General features: G+C 37.0%; 1 protein-coding gene across 17 annotated transcripts in view; it reads right to left on the bottom strand.

The window, feature by feature from the left end:
• The window catches only part of Adamts6 (ADAM metallopeptidase with thrombospondin type 1 motif, 6), a 219,777-nt gene that overhangs the window by 76,015 nt on the left and 121,999 nt on the right, over nt 1–21,763 (bottom strand). For 14 of the 17 annotated variants that reach the window (XR_015665162.1, XM_087625925.1, XM_087625915.1 and 11 more), the window contains 3 exon segments: nt 21,085–21,192; nt 11,353–11,498; nt 9,015–9,078 (listed from right to left, as the gene is read on the bottom strand). Coding sequence is in view for 15 of the 17 variants with exons in the window: in XM_087625925.1 (XP_087482051.1) it covers nt 9,015–9,078; nt 11,353–11,498; nt 21,085–21,192 (318 nt within the window). In the remaining 2 variants the exon portion in view is untranslated. 17 annotated transcript variants of the gene reach the window in all.

The following is a 21,763-nucleotide window of genomic DNA, read 5'->3' as shown; positions in this document are numbered from 1 at the left end:
ATAAACACTTTCAGAGAGGTACAATCATTAGCAACTTCCTTCCTACAACCAAGTGACTTTTATTCTTTCTTTCTTTCTTTCTTTCTTTCTTTTATTTCTTTTTTTCTCCTTTTCTTTCTTTCTTCTAAATCTATACTGAACAAATCTCCCTGGACAAAACGGCCTTGAGAAGTTTCTCACATGGGCATCTTAGTTAGTCAAGAGTCTTCTTAAAACAAGGCGCAAAGAAGCAGCCTAAATTCATTTAACAAGTATTTGTGAGTTGCTCAATATGTGTCAGTTATAATCTAGGCTTTGGGACTACAGGGAAAAAAGTAAAACCTCAAATCTTTGCTTTCGTGAAATATACCCTAGTTTGGTATAAGAGAACCAACGAAGCAGAGGACAAGGGTCAGGTGAAGTGGCAGGTAAGTTGTTTGAAGCTCCGAAAAAATTTAAAAGAAACTGAGAGGACTGCAGGAATAAAGGCGCCACAGCAGAATTGTATCGATGTGTTCACAGAAGATTCCAGAGGGTGAGTGGGTTATGAGGGTCTGGGTGGAGCAGTTTGCATGTCTTTGTTCCTAGTGTGCATGCTTTGTTCTGATTTCAATGTTCTCACCAGGGAATGCTCTGAGTATGTGATGAGTAACTATATGCTAAGCAGGAATCATGTTGACTGTTTGGAAAGTGATCAAAGGAAAGTAATTTTTGAAAGAAAAAAATTGTAAAAATCTATCTTTGTTTAATTAAAAAAATGGAGGGTTTAACACATAGTATGCTTTTTAGGTGACTTAAGGATGACAATGTCAGCACTGGCCTCAAGCCAGTACAGAAAACAAAGGTAAAGTAATCAAATATGCTCTCCTGAAACCAACAACTAGGGCTCTATGACCCCAAGAGCAGGTCCACAAGCCTCAGTCTCCTGGATTTGTATTTTCAAATTAAAACACAAAAACAACCCCAAAGCCATGTTTATCACTATTTCTCCAGGTCTTTAGACATCAATACATTCAATAAAATATATTGTACTTTCAACTACTCACATAGATAAGTATTTAATTAATTTTGCCTAAATTTAACATTTTATTGGTAGATCATTTTAGAAAGAAGACTAATCCACTGAGGAGAAACTGTTACAGAGACAGGCTTCGGTGTCGGCTGGCCAACTTGGAAGTGGCGTTTCTATTCCAAGACTCAAAGGACAGGGTGATCTTGGGAAATTACAAATCGCTTTTATGTCTTCCCTTCATTTGTAAATACACCTCCATATCCTATCTTAAAAACCTCATTCCACGTATATGTCTCCCTGGACATTGAGTGTGGAAGGGCTGAAAGCGAAACCCTTTCTCTTCCTCTTTCCTCTTCATACCATGAAGGAAACTGGCCGACTAGATGGCATAAGGTTCTCCATCACCAGAGAGTGCAGGAAAGCTGGTCCACTCTCCTGTGCTACTTCTTCCCCATGTTTTCCTCCTTTCTGTGTGTATGCCAAATGCACACATGCTTCCTGTTTACTACACCTGACCAGCTGTCGACACTTTCAGAGACGTCCTTCTTCAGGACAGCAACATACTCTTAGAGGGTGTACCCCATTTTATCTGAAGGTACTTGGAACCCAAATGCTAGTCTACTTGGCAAGTCATGCATTTGGCAAGTTAATGTGAAGCATGGGCACATTTGATTGTCTAACCTGACCGGCATCTTTGTCAATAGTACATAAAGATACAATATGGGCTCATAGAGGCCTCACTTCTGGACTTCTCACCCCAAGTCCACACAAGAACCCCAAGAGCCCAGCTATCACATTGTATACCAGTTGAATTAAAGTTATCTACACCTACACATTCCCAAAATTAAATGTAGTGGTCAATACATACAGTGAATGTGGTTATTTGAATGAGAATGTCCACCACAGACTAATATTTGGAATGCTCAGTTGGAGGACTGTTTGGAGAGGATTAGGACGTGTGGCCTCTGTTGGAGAAAGTGTGTCACATATGTCACTGGATCTCTGCATCTCTGCCTCTCTCTGCCTCTGCCTCCGCGCCTCTCTCTCCTCTTTCTCTCTCCTCCCCGCTCCTCTGTGTGTGTGTGTGTGTGTGTGTGTGTGTGTGTGTGTGTGTGTGTGTGTGTGTGTGTCTACCTCACAAGGGGAGGTTAGAGAACAATTTGCAGGAGTCTGATCTCTTTCTGTCATATGAGTACTGAAGAGTTTGATACCTTATATGCAAGCTTTTCAAACTAAAATTATTTCTACAGTACATACCCTGAATTTCAAGTTCTATTTGTAGCAGAAAAATTCCCTAAACATAATAAAATGCTTATTATGTTTTGTGATGCTTAAGCTTCTTATAAGAACAAAAATACATCAAGTTCTATTCTGTATTTTAAAAGTTAATTCCTACTTCTGAGTACACCAGAAATTCAGATTCACCTAGGAGACACACTGATATTCTCATGTAGAGACACATTGTACATGAGTGTGATTGGACATATTTCTAAGAACAAATAGTTGGTCCGTGTCTGTTTCTTAGTTGGAATCTGAGACACAGTGTAGCACTGATAACCAGTAGATGGCTTACTCCTGCTTTTCTCTCCCTGGGGACAAGTTCTGTAGTTTCAGAATGTTCTCAGCTCTCTGGTTCTGCTGCAGACCAGTGTTAGACTGGAAATAAGACAGTGTCAAAGTGACCAAAGTCTTTCAGAGAAGGCTGCTCTGCGACACTCACTCCTAAGCTTCCGTCTGTTGTAATAGAACCAGATCACCAATAAGCAGCTCTGCGCTTTCCTGGATCACTTTCACAGTGCTAGCCCACTCCTAAGATTTAGTTAACACAGGAAACTGCATTAAAACCTACAAGTAATAGATGTGATAATAGCCATATTTGTTATTTGGTACTAGAAACAGCTCTAAGATACTTTATCTATGTTACAATGTTACAATTTTTCATTATCAGGACACACAAAAAAACCTCAGAAGTTTGGTATAGTTATATCCTATTTAGATATATCCTGTTTAGAAGTTGATAGAAGTTCAGTGAGGTTAGGTAGTTTGCCAATGTCACACAGATGTAGAGTTGGAGTCAGGATTCAGACTCAGGTCAATTTTATTCCCAAGTGAACACTTTTTTTCCATCACAATTCTAGCTTTAAATATATGCTATAATTTTCCAATCTGCACAACAAAGACAACAATACTATTTAAGATTTCAGCAAAGAACTGAGAAAAGAAAGCTGAATAAGAACATATAAATCTGACTGAGAATACAACCAATTACACTACACAATTTATACCTAAATTTTAGGACAGATTACAGAAGACCTTAAAAGACCCTTTACAACAGACCATTATTGTACGTTGAGTGTATAAAGAGACGAGAAAGATAGTTAAGAAACAAGACAGATGTAACTTTCTACTCCAGGAGTTTAGGCACGTCTCCAGGAGTTTCAATCCAATCTTCTATAATAGTAAATCACAAATAACAAAGACTAAGAAGACAAAGGAAATTCTAGATATGTAAACAAATCTTTTTCATGGTCCCTAATATCTTTTATTTAGCCTTTATATGAAATTTGGTTTATCTGTTGCAAAGAGGTTTCTTGGTAAGGGGTGAATACGACCTTATCTGTGGTATAGGATCAATATGTAGAGTGCATTAGTTATTACACTGGTTGAGTAAAGTGCAAATTGTAGGTTCTTATCCAAGACCCATGGCTTCATGTGCCCTAAGTAGTTGGCTAGACTTCCAGTACTAGGCATGGCTTTCTTCTTGTTGAGTATTAAGTCCAATGAGAGATCTATTGGTTACCACCAAAATATGGATGCCACGACTGATGTGCATTGCAGAAAACACAACCAATCAATATGCATAGTTTTGAAATCTAGTTTCAATGAACATATCTACAAAATAATTCGCACACCAAAGCTTCAGGGAACATTGAAAGATTATAAGAGTCAGAAGATCAGGGAGTTTCCTGTGTAACAGTTCCTCCTTTTAAATGTCAGAAGCTACATCCATAAAGTATCATTAATATGACTGCTTAACCATGAGTTAAACAAGGACAACAACAGACATGTCAAAACAGATGGAGGAAAGTCCACAAAGCATCAGCCCTACAAAAAGAACTATATGCAACTAAGGAATGCTGAGAGTAGAAGAAATAGTGAATACCAATTGGTTATTAACACCAAATGATCATTCCTAAAATTATTGTGTGTGTGTGTGTGTGTGTGTGTGTGAAAATAACATTATATGGACTGAACAGGTTATTTTTAGGAAGTGTATTCATATATATGTACATATATATGCAACAACAATTAATAAAAACAGAAATTTAAATAAGAGCAAGAAAGGATATATGGGAGGGTTTGGAGGAAAGGAGAGATTATATAATATTATAATGTCAAACATGAAAGAAATAAATTTAAAAATTGGTTCATTGACTTAATATAGTTTAATCAAATTTTACTCTTTCTAAACATTAAGTTGTCTAGTAAGGTATTTACATCATCGACTTAAATCATGCAAGTTAAATAGTAATATATATATATCAACTTAAATCATGCAAGTTAAATAGTATTGTATACATATATATAACATATATATATATGGAATTTCACATTCTACATAATAGCTTTAAGAAAGAGGAATAAGAAAATTGCTCATGAAACAAATCTGTTTAGTATTCAAGAGTTCAGATGCCCAATAGGATATTCCAATAAACAAGTCCAATTTTTTGAGCAACTTTTGAGTAAACTTTTTGTCAGAGGATTAAACTCAGAACACATATCTTTACTTCTGACAATGAACTGATGGAGAGTCATCATTGCCTACCTTTAAACATTAATAAAAATTGTCAGAGATCAGTCACTTATCTCTCTCTCACACAATGGAGCTGTTACCTGAGTCAATGAGCCCTTAGTTTTACTAGCCAAACCTCTGGGAGACAGGGGGAGAAGGAATGGGATAAAGAACTATGGGAGGGCAGACCAGCAGAGGGGGAACAACTAGACCATAAAAACTAAAAGTAATAAAAATAAAAAAGTTTAAAAAACTGGGTTGGAGACCTATAATTCAAACAGTTCATTTTTTAAAAATATGAAAAATTCTAAATGAAGAAATGATGAAAAAGATGAAATGAGTTAACACGGAAGAGTCAAGGTTACTGAGCTAACATGTCAGGAGGCTAATCTATCTGATCAGAGCACACGAGAAGAGAAAAGGGATAGTATGGTGTAGTACTGTTTTCTGCGAAAGTTCACTTGTTGTACTTGTTAGTGGCCCAAATTAATGCAATCACTTATGACCCATTTTGTTCCACAAAAACAGGGCTACAAGAGAACAGATTACAACAATAGTTCATCCTCATCACAGTTCTTCTAAATTTAATACACGAAAAAGAAATTTTAGAAAGGTACCTGAGTTACTTCAAGTTTTGAATTAATAAAGTCAATATTAATGAAGAAACAATTAATCATATATGCATCATGGTTCAGTTATGTTAACACTATCTCCTTATAGTTCACTAAAAGTTGAAATAAAAGGCAAAAATTAATAGCAGAAATTCTCCCATACCAGTACTACACTGTACAATTTGAGCTTCTAATGCAGACCTGCTATAGGCAGTGATGTTTGTCGTTTTTCTCGTGTTCACTGTCTAATATGCACATATATTGAATAATGCCAATATTCCTGTATGTTAATTTCTTCAATTATATCATAGTGGAAGGTGATGTGAAGTAGAAAATGGATTTGCGTTTCTCCCTCTTCCCGAATAGTATGATACTTGATAATATGATCCTTTCTGGCTGGTATAAAATCTCTTCTGGCATTGGTGCCATTAATCTAAATGAGTTTGAGGCTAAATGAATGAGGGTCACTTTTTCACCTGGAGGGAGATTTGGGCATATGAGGATGAGACAGTCTCACCCTAGACACCAAGTTCTGATGCCATCCTGAGTCTCTTTAACATTCACAGGGAGAGTCATCAATCAGTCTGATAGCTGTGGAGTTCTTTCAATTGCTTCATCTCCACTCAACTCTGGGCACACATCCCATCATCATCTCCTGGAGTCTGCTCACTTGTTATACCATAAATTCAAAACTATTTCTTTCTGATCTCAACTCCTACCCAACCCACTCTAGTTTCATATTACACTAGTCTTGTTTTGTTTTGACTTTGGTTTTGGTTTTACTTTCACGGCTTTTTAAAAGTCAGTTTCTACTTTTCTTCCACATGGCCCTCCATGCACTCCACTTCCCTTGGAGCCTCTGAGGCAATCCCTGGTATGCTGTACGCTTGTCTTTTTTCAACCTGTTCATATCTAAAGCCAAATATATATTTTTCACTGGCTTCTAAATGCCTCCAAACAGACACCAGACTATTAGCAAACTGGCTTTACACTTCATTCTGCTTTAATACAATTTATTAAAATTCATTTCTATAAAATGAATCCTTAAATTCCCAATTAGCTATGTGCCAATTCTACATACATTTATAACCTATGACTTGCATCAAAAGATTGTTATTATTCTTTTGTGAATCCTGTGTTTAAGTGAATTCTTGGAAATATAGAGTAGGCATTTGATTTAAGTGCATGAATAGTGCTAGTAACTTGAGAAGTCTTCTGGCTAAAGATACATGTAATTACTCTAGCATCTAAGTTTAGCAGAATAAAATACAATCAACAGGTGTATTAAAAAGAGAAGAAAAAGAGAGGAGCAGAAGTTTACAGTTTAAGTACAGTATTCAGGAAAGTCTAATCGACAAGGAAACTGTTGAGTAAAGAAGGGATGGACAGCTTCAAGGATTCAGGCAATGGGAGTGGTCAAAGCAGAGCCCTACAGAGAGAGCATGACTAGAAGGAGATCCAGATCGTTAGTTGGATCTGCGTGAATGATGAGGAACCTGCTAACAGATTAGTTCAAAGAAACAATGAAAGCCAGATTGCATAAATCTGTCTAGCTTTTGTAATAATTTCAGATTTAAGAAACATGGTGTAAGGAACTTAGTTTGACTCCCATATTGAGAACTGGAGGGAATAGTTTTAGTGGTAGCAAATCACTATCACTAAAGGTGAGGTCTTGGGTTTGATAACAAGCACTTCAAAGAATAAAAATAAGTCTACCAAATAGATAACTAGAAATAGTGGTAACTCAGACCAGAGTAGAAGTGGCATAAGTAGTGACTGAGATATCCTTTTTAAGGCAAAATACAAAAGAATTTCCTGCGGGATTAGAAGGGTACAGTGAGACAGGAAGGACTGGGTGTAAAACCCTTAGAATCTTGGCTCACACTGATGGAACTGGCATCTGAGGTTAAGAACACTGACAAGAGAACAGTGTGGAGTAGTTCTGTAGATAACATTCGTATGTGCTAAATTCTACATGTTTCCACTAGAGGTCTAGTCAAGCAGTAAGGTATGGACCTGGTAGCCAGAGAGGACAACTGGACCGGAAGATACAGCTTTGGGAATTGAGTGTTATATAACATTTTCAAAATCAATGAAGCTGGATTCAATCAGCAATAAGATGGGTGTTGGTAGAACAAAGAAAGTCAAGGACCAAGCCCTTAGTAGTCTAACACTAGGAACTCAGAGAAAAGAACCAAAACCAGCAAAGGAGAACAAGGAGAAGCAATATTTAACAGAATAAGCAAAAAGTTAGAATGAGCAGGAAGGTGAAAATTAGAACCAACCATTGAGTTTAGCAAGTGTTGAAGGCATCTGTGACTTGAGAAGAGCATGTCACAGTATGACAGTGGCAAAAGCATGAAAGAACAACTTTAGGAAACATTGAATGATGTGAATTCAACTCAGTTTATATGGCTAAGTGTTTAGCACAAAGAAGTGGTTGAAATATCAGGCAAAGGGATTTTTGTTTGTTTTTAGATAGAAAGATGTTTGCTTATGGAAAAATGCAGAAGAGAACACATAGGAACAATTATTTACACATTTATGAATTCCGCAGGATAGACTAGAAAATGTGAATGAAGTTTAGTACGTTAGTAGTCTAATATTATAAAATAAAACACAGCAGTTTTTACATTGGATGGAGAAAGACCTCAAAGGAACAACCATATGAAGGATGGTCAATTCTCTACCAGAGCCAGTCCACAATGACCAAGGGGAAAAATAAGAAGCTCTCATTGCAAACTATAGAGGAAACAGTAGATTTGAAGGAGAGATGGTTTCCATTACCCCAAAAAGGTAAATATTGTTTTTAATATGAAATGCCTCCCATAGACTTGTGTTCGAACACTTGGTCTCCAGCTGATGTTACAGGGTGTTAAGAGACAGGATGTTGCTAGAGAAAGCATGTCACTGGGGCTAGCTTTGATTGCGCAAAGTGACCTCACTTCCAGTTCTGTCTGTTTCCTCATTGCCGGTATAAATCTGATGGACAGGTCTCATGCTCTGCTGTCACGCTTTCCTTGCCAACATGGGCTGTATCCCTTCTGGATTTGTAAACTAAAATCATACCTTTCTGCCCTAGGTCTCTTTGTCTGGATATTTCATCACAGCAACAGAGATGATATTAACACAGCAAAGATAACAAAAATTCAGAAAAGTCAGAGAGTGAAGGACCTTTCTGATATTGGATCATAAATTGCCAAGACACAGAAAGATTTTCATGGTTGCCAGAGGCAGGGCAGGATTCAGGGCAGAAGACTATAGGGTATAATGTGGAATCTTAAGGGACTGAATGCCAAGAGATGAGGGATGATGCAGGAATTGAAGGCTTCCCACTGTGAGGAACATAAAAGAAGATAAAGGTAAGACTGACCCTTATGGCCCCAGGCCACACAGAGTGGTGAGCTGGGCACTGAGGGCAGGCGTGCATCTCCCCACTGGGGAGCCTCCATCCCGAGCTTCCTCATTGATGGAACGACAGTGCTGAGGCTAGCTTAGCAGGGAATTCACGTGACCCTCGCACATATCGATTTCTGATTAAATAGCCTAAAGGTAAAAGCTTTCCCTGCCTGGAAGAAGAGTAAGCTAATTATTCATAGCAAACTTTTGGTTTACTTACATCTGTGTTGCAAGAGCGGTAGCGTTTCCTTTCCCCAAGGCAATATTTTCCACCTCCAGAAGGTCTGGAAAATAACATTTGTTTAACATGTGATTGTAATACATGTATTCACACAAAGACTACATATATTGCTTAATGAGAACATCAATATTTACTTTAAGAAGATATAAAATGTGACATTTTATCAACTATTAAAATAATGACAATTGTTAACAATAAGTATGGTTATTCAACATGAAATTAAGGCAGCATATATAAATAATTCATAAGACTTAAGAGTTATGATTTATATTCTTAAAAATGTAATTAAATTAGTATATTTAATTATCATAGTACAGTACTTACTTTAATACAATGACTTGTAAACACTTATTTAAAATGAAAAACCACTTAAATTGTATTCAATAAAACTATAATCTTTTCTTTCATGTGGGGACCAAAGAGATAACACTTAATGACTTCCTGGGATAGATCCACTTCATACTAAATAATACAAAAATGCATTTTCCTCTTCTGAGCGGTCAGAGTTGATATGTGACCTGGGTGTGGTGTCAAGGGGGTGGCTGGGGCGGCCTCAGGCCTGTGATCCTCTGTGAAGTGGTGATTTGTGTGGCACATTCATTCCTGGACTATGTCCAGGCCAACCTGTTATACCTGTGGCTGCCCTTGTCCTATGAAGTCATTATAGTTTATTCAACTGCAACTGGACAAATGAGCAAAAGAACCTTGAATGAGAGGCCATTAAAGGCCTTTTGTGACAGAGGTTAAAAAATGCATTTTCATTTAATTTCAACGTAAAGTTTAATACATCAAATTAAAAATAAGATGGCTTTGCATTATATAGTATTATATTACTTCTATATAATAAAATAGTCAATACCAGATACTTGCTTTCATAAATTAACCTTTAAAGTATTTAGAAGTAGGGAAGAATGTATGCCATCATTTGCACGTGTTATTATTGAGTAAAAACCATCTTCCTTTTTGAAAGAGGCCCAGGTCATTTGCTTACATTCACTGAGTCTGTTAATTTATCATAAGGAATCACATTATCAGATACTAGTTTATAGCAGTATATGCTGAATTTGGACTTGGACTTGTTTAAGAAGGGATCAAGTATCAGTAGATTTGAAGTATATTTTGAAGACCAATGAACTGATCAATTTGAACCAACGTGGGAGAAACGGACTATGAGGCCAAAACAAGATTGATGTTGTGGTGGCAGTCATATTAGTTTATGAACTATAAAAGGAATCTCTGTTCAGTAGGAGGGCAATAACTGCTTGAAAGTGGGAAGATGGAATTCAGAGGTAGTATAAAGAAAACAATTTCTAGGTTAAAAAAATAGAAATGAAGCATTTGAAGAAAGCCAAGAGTCCCTTAAAATGAGAGCAAATAAAAAAATTAAACAAGACAATCCGTTATCAAGATAGGGGTGAGTAGAGATGTCATAACATTATTCTTCAGTAAAGACTAGTCAATGAAAAGGTCCTCAGCATCAGTTCTAGACACAATGGATGGTCAGTTGCAGCCAAGGAGTCTTAGGCAAAATAGGAAAAAGCAAACTAAAGAAACTGTTCACCTGCCCATTGATAAGAGGGAGAAGAAATAAGAGCTGTGAAAGAATACTGACAGGCTGGCCTTGCCTCCAGGGACTCTGGAGGAGAGAAGAGCAGGGGAAAGGAGTGGGCTGACCTGCATGGAGCAGCCCTGGAGAAAGTGGCTTTGGAGGGACCAACAGGAGCATGGGAATGCAAGCCACTTTAACACATGGGCAGGACTAGACACTGTGATTTGTGATGGAACCAAGGCATTTCAACCACTGAAGTCCTCTTATTGGTCCTTTTAATAGTAATGTGACAGTAATAATTTTATGTAACATATGAAAACCCTTCTTTTTACTGGGACTAATGGTAAATAGCAAAAAAAAAAAAGAAAAGAAAAGAAAAGAAAAGAAAAAAGAAAAGAGAAAAGAAAAGAAAGAAAAGAAAAGGCCTGAATTCATCCATAATTCAGTGGCTTTTCAGAGGAGAAGATCTCATTATTACTAGTTAATCTAGACAGACAGTGCTTTTCTATTTTAAATGTTTAGGTGTTTTCTTATTCTTTTCTTTCTTTTTGAATTCTTTTTTTTAAATTTTACTTATACAATAAGGGGAAAGGAATAAAAATAACTCTGTTTAACAAAGCTCTTCCACTTTCCTGGACCCATTGCTTGTTCTGAAGACAAGCATTTGGCTTGCTAGGGAAATGTCTTTACAGATACCACGGGAAACCACAGCTTTGAATCATTTCCAACTGTGTCTTTTTGTTGGCTCGGCTTACTTTAGCTACTTACGCTGGGCTGTCACAGTGTCTGAGGGATGAAGAGACTCCTCCTCCACAGGTCCTGCTGCACTCGCCCCACAGGGACCAGGAACCCCAGCCCCCATCTATGCTCTGGGGCCAAGTGCCAAAAGGAACACAATCTCCCTGATAACACCACTGTAAAATTGCACAGAAAACACAGAATTAGTTTTGAAGCGAATAGAGCTATGAAGAAAGATGTCTGTATACGTCATAAAAGTTAGATAATGACCAATTTTAAGCATTAGCATCCTCAGAAGTACAGAACAGGCTTTTAGCTGTGTTTAGACAATGGCAAAGGTGCAATGATTTGCAACTGTTAGCTGGGCAGATTTATAGTCTCCAACATGTAACAGTTTAGAAGCCCTGACTCTGATGATTTTTCTTTATTTCTCCTCTTCCAGACTTTTAGTGTTTCTCATTACAGAGTTAGCTATAGGCCTCAAAATCATTTTTAGATATTGTAGTAATTCTTTGAAAAGATCTTTATATTCCACTATTATTAGATTTGTGGAATGATAACACATTATGGAAAGTTCCCCACTAAGAAGATTTTATGATGGTAATTGTTCATTCTTTAAAAAAAGAAAGAAACTGGTTGAGGCTATAAAAAGAATGCTTTGTGGCATTTCATCCAGGAGCAGGACAGACATAATAAAAGTAATGCCAAGACACCAGGGACTGGGCACAAACACCTTCTATATATTAACTAGCCATGTGAAAGGACCATGTACGAACATGCATGCTGGAATTCTGCTCAGTTTTCCTCTGTTCAATAAACCACACATACTGCACCTAAGGATAGAGCCTGGAATAATTGATCAAAAAGCAGACATCACATAATGAGCTCATAAGTCTAGCATGATAAATCTTATTTGCAGTATATGGCAGAAATAAAAGTTTTCTTTTAATCCAAGCATTTGTAGGTTTTTGTTGGTGTGTTCTATTAATTATTAAACATTAACAATTAAACATGCTATGAAATGATGTTTACATGGATAACTAGGCAACACTGTTATATAGGTAAATAGTGTCAGCAGAATCCAACTGTAAGAAGTTTAACCGTACAATAAACTATGGGGTCCTTAGAAGTCAATCATGCCATTACCCTAATTCTGTCACCAGGTTTGTTGGTTTTTACCTCTTACATACACCGAGTTTTCTTTCACTTTCTCCTAATTGCTGCCACCCTAGTAACAACCGTGGCAAATGCACCTCACTTGGCGATTCTGCCTCCATCTTTCTCCTTTGAATTTATTTTCAGAAAGATGCCGTCACTATTTTGCTTAGAAGACTTCAGTGCTTCCCCATATCCCTTCTCCCTATATTTGCTGGTGGAGTACTTACCTCCTTCTGTAGCCTCCTCTGCTCTGTACCGAACGGAGCAGCCATACAGGCTTTTCTCTCTTTTCCCTCCCTTCTCTTCCCTTCCCTCTCCTCTTCTCCTCTTTGCTCCCCCTCCCACCTTGTTCTTCCCTCCCTCCCCCCTCCCTTTCTTGTTCTACACTTACTCCCTCATTAGCACATTTTCTCCTCCTTCAGGTAGTATTCTCCTAACTGACCCCACAGATCAGAGGGCTGCATACATGGCTAGGTTCTCTACACTGAGCCATAACCCTAGTCTTTTTATTTAATTAATTAGTCACTCAAAATAGGTTCTTGCCACATAGTCCAGGCTGACCATGGAAACTAATGATTTAGTCTCCTAAGGGCTGGGTGCCATCACACCCAGCTTCCAGTTCTCCACATAGAAATGTTCTGATTATTTAGTCTCAGATCAAGTATCATTTAACAGTTTTTCCAGGACTACTCTTACTCTGATGGGGCACCTCACCACCCTGCCTTGTCCCAGTGTCTTCCTTTCCATTATGGACTGGTACTTATGTCCTCCATTTCAACTCTCTTACCATTAGAAACCATTTAATCACTCCCCTGCTTAGAAGGTAAAGCCTTGAGAATATCACATGGATTTATAAAATTCTGTTCCTCAGACTAGCCATATTTTAAGGACATCATAGCAGCATGTAGTAACATATTAGACAGAAGAGCTGAAGAGCCTTTCCAAGACAACAGGTACCCTGTAGAAAGGAAGACTCCCTTGGTACTACTTGGTGTCTAATACATAGATACAAAAATCATTGCATGAATTATGATGGCTAAATTCTGGGATCTGTGTCACATTTCAGTCATTATATGTCAGAAAAGATCTAGAGAAGATTAAGGTAGACAAACTCATATTTGCTTCCTTTTCATTTCAAACTTCCTTGAGAAGGCATGATTTGTAAATAAATGTTTTACTTTTTAAATCTTTCTTGGGATAAAAGAATACTGAGGGCCACAGAAGTATTGAAAGATATAATTTACAAACTATTTAAAAATTATTGATGTTACAAAATATACCGCAGTGAAAGAGTCACATAAATTGTCTTGTTTTCCTTTTGAACCTCATTTTTGGGATAGAATGGAAGTCAGTGGTAGAACAGATGCTTGGCATCCAAAAATCTAAGCATTCAATCCCCAACACGCGCGCGCATGCACACACACACACACACACACACACACACACACACACACACACACTTTAAAATAACTTTTAATTAGCTGAAAAAACTTGAGTTTTCATTGTAATGTTTTCACATGTGTAAGGAAATAAGTGCATATATGTATACATACATATACATATATAAATATATTCTTATTTGACCCCAGCTTTCCCACACCCTTTTCCTCCCCACAAATAGTTTATCATTCTTTTTGCATGACATATATTTCATTACTCTCTCTTGGTTCTCTCTCACCCAAAATTGACATAAATAAACCCCTTAAAGTAAAAGATAGATTAGGTAACTTACAACAAAATCTGCTCAATTTTCAACAGTTTTGGGAGACTCTGAAGCTTACGTATTTTAGAGACAGGATCTTATATAGAACAGAATAGCCTTGAATCTACTGTGCAGCCCAGGCTTTGACCTTTTGACCTTCCTTTCTCATTATTAATGAATGCTTACATGATCATAGTATTCCATAAATAGTTTTCTAGAAGACATTTAATGTGTAAATTATGTTTTTAAAATTATTCAATGGGGTAATAAGACTGATAATAGAAAGCCAAATAACAAGTAAGAATGGGCAAAATGATCACAGTATTAGTAATATCAGATACCTCATATCTAACGAGACTGGTCTCCTATTTGATAACTAGTTAACGTTACTAGCTTACAAGCTAGTGTCAACAGGAGGAGGAAGCTTTATGTTACTACTCTCAGTTCTTATTCTAGCAATGCTATTTAGGCTACAGAGCAATTCATTGATTCCTTTTGTTTCCTTAACTATAAAATGGCGACTAATTGTTAGTTCTTTACTCCAATATAGACTAGAGTAAGAAAACTTTACACATCAGTTCAACGGAAGACTCATTAAAAGAAATTAAAATCTCCCAAGCAACTTGTTTGATTCTGATCTTCATCAGGTATATCCTCTTGTATCTTATTTTATTTCTTCCTACTTTGAACTTACCTTTTTTTTTTCTTTTTTTCGGAGCTGGGGACCGAACCAGGGCCTTGCGCTTGCTAGGCAAGTACTCTACCGCTGAGCTAAATCCCCAACCCCTGAACTTACCTTTTTTGCAGTTATTGCTACCTCTCTCTATTGTTAGTAAGTATCTTAATGCACTACATTATTTAAAAAGGAAGTAATCTAAATGAATAATTGGGGCTTTAAAGACACCCACCTGAGACTACAGATGGACGAGGTAATAGTTGCATTAACCAGTATACATAACGAAGTTTTCCAGCGTTCTATTGTGTGACTATTCTTTATCACAAAGTTGTCAAACAAATGCTCCATTTTTAGAAGGGTGGACTCATTTAAAGTATGAAAGTTAGATATATAGATATAATCCAGCTTCTAATCCTGACTCTCAAAAGTCCTATCCAAACTAGTAGTCTTGCATGGCTCTAACTAATAGACTTGTTACTATAGATCAATTAGCTAGGGAAGTTATATATTTCTTTTTCTTCCAGCTAATTTAAGTGCAGTTAACAAAATTTATAAAGTTGAGATAAATGAAACTTCATGTTTCCAAAAATAACCCTCATATTGTTTCTTCTTAATTTCCACATTTCCTTTAAATTAAATAAATATTCTTAAAACATTATCTAAAGAGCAGTGGTTCTTTTAAACATTTTCTTTAACCAGTCTTAGTAAGTAAACAACATCACTTATTATTGAACTGCCGCATTGTTTAAACTGTATAGTTCTCATTTGTAAATGAGTTGTTGTATTTTGGGGCTTATTGAGAAAATCTTACTCTGTAGCCAGGCAGGACTAGAATTAACTTTGTAGCGCACCCTGGTCGGGAATTCATGGTAATCTTCCTACCTCTGGCTCCTGAGTGCTGGAATTGTAGGTGTGTGGCCCAATGCTTGGAAATGGGTTTCTCTTTACCTAGAACTATTTTAGAGTATATAACATCTTATATATTTAGAGTATATAATATCTTGTTATAAACAGAACTCTAAAGAAACCTTAAATTTTAAAAGAACTGATATTGGTGGTTTAATACAGAGCAGTTTCAAATCAGAGGAGCAGAGGGCTGGAGCACAGCACTGTTAAAGGGCCAGTGCTCCCACTGCGCAGCTGTGTGGCTGTTTAGGCTACATTTCAGCCCAAAGTCCCAATCAGAACTTGTCATCCACACTACTCTCACTTGTAGGGCATTTGGAAAAACTATTCTGTCCTCACTCTGTGTGTTTATTTGGTGTCCAGTAAAACATATTACCTTCTACCCTAGGTGAATTAAGAATAAGGTTGCAAATGCCCTGCTATATGTCCAGTGCTTTAAAAGGAATCTAATAATCTCTTCCTAATCCAGCCATACTTTTCCATGCAAGAAATTAGGGATCAATGTCACTTATATGTATAACCAAATGCTGGCCTATATCTGTAATTGAATCTTATAGAATCATTAAATGAATCTTCTGGCAATAAAACAAACATTTGAAACTTTCTTTGTGGTTATGAACAGGGATTCTAAGGATTGGGTTTTGATTATCCCCAATATCCTGTTCAGTAACAATGCCAACACTACTACTGGAGTTCCTACAGTCTAAATCCGTATTTACTATCTAATCAAATACAGGATCCCTAACTCCTACCCAAGGGGCTGTTGTTAATTCTTTGGATGGAAGTTACAGAGACTGATGTGTAGGAGACTGACCCATGGACATCAGTACCAGCACACCGTCTGGGCTCATCGCATTTCCCCCTTTAGTTGATGCTACTGTCCCTGAGCACATGCATTCTGGCCATATGGTTCTTATTCAGTTTGTGAATGGCTTATTCAGGCAAACATCCAATGGCTGTAATAGCAATGTCAGACCCCCCCAGGACTCACGCAAAGATCAGTTTTTAATTTTTTGGCCATATTTCTTATTCCATCTGCTAAATGTGCATGGAACAGTTGCGGAACGTTTGTGGACCCGCGCCTCCGGGCAAAGATCCCACAGCTTTTGCAGCCAGAGTTTGACGAGATCATCATGGATCCAATCCCCTGGCTCTGCCTATGCTATCGCCCAAGTGATATTTCTAAGTTCTCCCTTAGAAAGATTAATCCAGACAACTATGAACAGCTTTGGGTTTACCTGCTGGCTGAGGTGGCTAGACTGGGTAGAGGTTACTTCTTAGGCTTTTTGATGAGAGTAGTTGAAACTCAAGGTTAAGCTCATAATGTGGAGGCTCCATTTGCATCTCTATGCCTTGTGGCACCTACTGCTGCTGGTTATGATGGTTAAGCCTGGCACATGACAATGCTAAGCAGTGATACTGAGAAAGCCTGTTAAAAAGCTCACTCCCATGCAATTCTCTCATTCCAGTGTCACTTCAGTACGGAAAAGTATGTTTGCTCTTCTGTTAAGGTTCCCATTCTTTTATCAATTTTCTTGTAAGCACATATTAGCTCAGTGTTCTGCCCACATTGACTTCCTTCTGTGATTTCCTACCAAACAATTGACTGCTACATGTTGATAAACAAGAAATCCATTTACTGGAATAAATTATATTGCTATTGCCTACCTCATGCTTATTGGTCTACTTCATTTCTATAGCAATGAAACACTGCTTTTTTCAATACATGCAAATCATTATCAGAAAATAAATTAAGATAGAAGGACTTTAGCTATGGATTAGAAAGGCCAGGAAGGGAGCCTCAGCTATGGCATGAAATTGTTTTGAAGTGTTGGGTTCTTTAGTCTTTCATCTGTAAAATACTGTTAACACCATATCTATTTCACTGGAGTTTGTCAATAGAGACATGGAAACATGTATCTGGCATAGTATAAGTACTTTTAAAATAGTATCATTGTCATCTGTATTATTGGGAATGTCACCTATATTTACAGGGCTAGATTAAACTAACCACAAGGTTGATCAGATCAATTGAAATTTCCACTTTAATTTTGTCCCCAGGACTAGGCATGGTCTTTCTTTCTTTGTTTCTTTCTTTGTTTCTTTGTTCCTTTCTTTGTTCCTTCCTTCCTTCCTTCCTTCCTTCCTTTCTTTCTTTCTTTCTTTCTTCCTTCCTTCCTTTCTTTCTACTGAAAATTCTGACCAGAGTTCTCATTTAATTTCCAAATAAACATTTATATTTCAAATAAAAGCTCTAAGTCTAAAATCTGTATTTAGTAACAGTAAACATATATCATTTTTAATAACAAAAATTATACAAATAAGTAGTAAATATAGTTAATCAATGAGTAAAAAATACTCAGCCCATTCCTCTTTGACTGTTTTTTGTTTGTTTTAAAATGCAGGGTTATTTAGTTCTCTAAAGTCTTTTTTTTTTAAACAAAATTTGTGTGTCTCTGTGTGTGTGTTTGTGTCTGCATGTGTGTGCTTATGCACACATGATGGCCTATTACGCTAGGACTTCATACATGCCAAGTAAAATATTATCTCACTTAGCTATCCTTAGAATCTCTCACTTGTAAATTGTATATGGAATAGAGTTTACAGTTCCCATGACTCACAAATGACAATTACTGCCATGAGCTATCACACTTAACAAACTCTCTTTTGTTGACACTTTGAACTAAAGTGGTTTCTTGTATTATTGTCCATACAGATAGGAACCTGCATTGGGTTTTTCCACCCACAGGTTCATTCATTTTAAGGTTTGTTAGTAGTAACATTCCTAAAACTATCCATCATCCATGCTGCTGGGAAAATGGCTAAGATGTGCTTTATATATTAGCTTTAGATGATGACATCTACCATATTGACCCTATTATTGTATGCTGTTGTGTTGTCAATAAAATTGGCATCTTGATTCACAACCATTGCTTTACTTATAAGGTTCCTAAGTAGTTTTTAATGGAGTCCAAGTTATTCTGTGGAGGTATGTCTGGTCTGGGAGCTAGTAAGTTCTAGGAAGACAGACTAAGATCCAGCAAGGAACCCTTGAAACCAGAGCAGTCCTCATTTCTTTCTTTCTTCCTTTTTCTCTCTCTTTTTTTATTAGATATATTTCTTTACTTACATTTCAAATGTTATTCCCTTTCCTGGTTTCCTGTCCATAAGCTCCCAACCCCTCCCCATCCCCCATACAGGTATTCCCCCCATATTCCCCTGCACTGGAGGTCCAACCTTGGCAGGACCAAGGGCTTCCCCTTCCATTGGTACCCCAACAAGGCTATTCTCTGCTACATATGCAGTTGGAGTACTCATTTCAAACGCATATATTAAAATTATGCAAGCTTCATTTGAAAAAAGGGATCTGAAAGTCTATTAAATTAAGAATGTTAGCCTTAGCCAATTGGTGGTGACACACACCTTTAATCCTAGCACTTGGGAAACAGAGGCAGGCAGAGCTCTGTGAGTTCAAGGCTAGCCTGATCTACAAAATTAGTTCCAAAACAGCCAAGACTACACAGAGAAATAGTGTCTTGCAGAACAAAGCAAAATACAATGTAAGGAATTAAGAAGGAAATGTATTTTTGCCCTATTTCATTCACACTGTTTTATCTCTGCTTATTTTTATGCATGTTTAAGAATAATTCCGACTCTATTTACATATATAACTTAAATTCAATATTGTCACTTAACCTTGCACATGTTTTCTGAGCATTCTCCAAATTTGTAATTTCTAAGAGATATTCAGTCTTCATCACATATATGCATATAGTCCTATGATATAATAATTAAAGGCCTGCTATCAAGCACACACACACACACACACACACTCACACACACTCACACACACTCACACACACACACACACACTCACACACACACTCACACACACACACATACACACAAATATGAAAATGTGTTTGCTGCATAAATGATTAGTGACCTTGAGCCATGTATGTTCAAATAGTTACTGCTCATGGTAAAATTACTAATATGTGAAGATTATATAACTTCTAGGATGTTTGTCAGTAGGAGATGTTTACTCACTGTGTCTTTCTGTGATGCTAGGAGTCAGACCCAAGGCCTTATGAACGCTAAGCAAGTATTCTATCTCTGATTACATCTCTAGGTCATGAATATTTAAAGACAAATATTTTTCTGCTTAAGAAAATGAAGTAAAAGAAAAACCCATCCAGTCTATTGATAGTGCTATTCTAGGAGGAGAGAAACCATGGTTCAGGCCAGACCGTGAAAAGAACAGTCCATCAGTGAATGGTTACTAAAGCAACAGACCCCCACCAGGGCCTCCTCCTTCACTTGCACATTTCTTCGCAGATGGATGTAAATTGCTACTTGTCCTTGACAAGGACTGGCAGGTCCAAAATAAACCAGACTGTTGTTTCAAGAATGTGGTTCCTAATATTTTCTATTACTTCAGTGAAAAAAAAAAGCAAAAGAAAGAATTTTTGTAGTGTATGAAGGTCTCTGTATTTTTATTGGCTACTTACAAATTTTGAAAAAAAATCCCTAATCCTTTAAAAATGGCCTTACCAATTCTTATATTTAGCATAATTTACCAACATTTCCAAACCCAGCATGGAAAAGCCATCAACATGGCACTAGGTCATGGGTCCTGAATGAAGCCGTCAGCAAGAATTAATAAACTGTGACAGCTGCCCAAAAACTTTCATTCTTTTTATTTAAATATCCCACTGCAAGCTGAAATTCAGTGTGATCTTTGTTGAAAGAAGCCAAGCTTACATGGAAGAAAGCAGAACAGAGAAGAGATGACAAGTATTAGTTATAAATTCACTACATAGAATAAATTCTAGAATTTATGTATATAACAGTTCCAGAGAATTTTGTAGCAGGATATGAGTATTTTTTCTATCTGTTAGAACAGTTCCTTTCTTTCTGTGGTGCTGAAGATTGAGCCCAGACCTTCACACATTTTAGGGAAGCACTCAGCATTTCAGTTATACCCTAACCCTGCATGAATAATCCTTAGAGAAGATATTTTTAAAATCAGATTATATAAAGTAAGATTATCCAGCCATAATTTCCATGTCCAATAAAGTGCTTCATTTTTTTTATTATTGTTCTTTTATGTGAAACTGACACAGAAAAGTTAATTCCTTCTATTTCATAAGTAAAGCGCATTTGTAAATATAAAGATAGGACAGCTATCACTTGATTAGAAATTTATTATTTCAAAGAACAACTTAAATGATATAGATTTCCAGTGTGTGGACATCAGCCCCGGAAGCTGATCAGTTTAATGTATGTGCCAATCAGTTAACAGATCCGCTGCACTTACCCCCTTTTCAATGTTCCCCGTCTGGCACAGGGTCCCCTCAGCAGCTGGAATACTGTTGGTGACACAGCGGTTGCTTTTGCTGAGACACCAGAGCTCTCTACACACTTCCTAGGAAAGAAGGCAAAAGCAAGTTGATCAGGGATGGAGGGGGACTCGTGTCACTTCTCACAAACAGCGCAGCCATTCGGCATCACTTGCTGCTGTTGGGAAGAGGATGCAGGGTGCTGTGCTGTTCTCAGAGGGTCATTTAGCAGGACCACTTAAACTGTGATCTAATCTTGTTTTAGTGGATAAAGTGTATGTTAGTATTTAATACTAGTGGGGATGTTTTCATAAGCGTAGACAGACATGTCATTAATATGGGAGAACAAGAAAAGAGAATATAGAGAATTTTTCTGCGTAACAATTACCAACAAAGCACTATCACATAAAAGATTCCTTACATAACATTCAAATAAAATTATTTTTAAAACTTGGTATGAGGGGAGAGAGGCAGAGACAGACAGACACACATAGAGTGGCTAAGAATTTAACATATAAATGTAAAGAAATATAAAATACATTTTGGAGTCATTTCTAAATTTTGTATGTCTAAGAATTATCTAGAAATGTTACTTTCAGCTTATCACAATGACAGGTAAACTTTCATAAAATACTGCTGTTTATGACATTTTAGGTA

This window comes from Rattus norvegicus, chromosome 2 (genome assembly GCF_021556685.1).
Source record: "Rattus norvegicus strain SHRSP/BbbUtx chromosome 2, alternate assembly SHRSP_T2T, whole genome shotgun sequence".
In the NCBI taxonomy this organism is placed as follows: Eukaryota; Metazoa; Chordata; class Mammalia; order Rodentia; family Muridae; genus Rattus; species Rattus norvegicus.
This window is presented reverse-complemented; position numbering and strand designations above follow the sequence as displayed.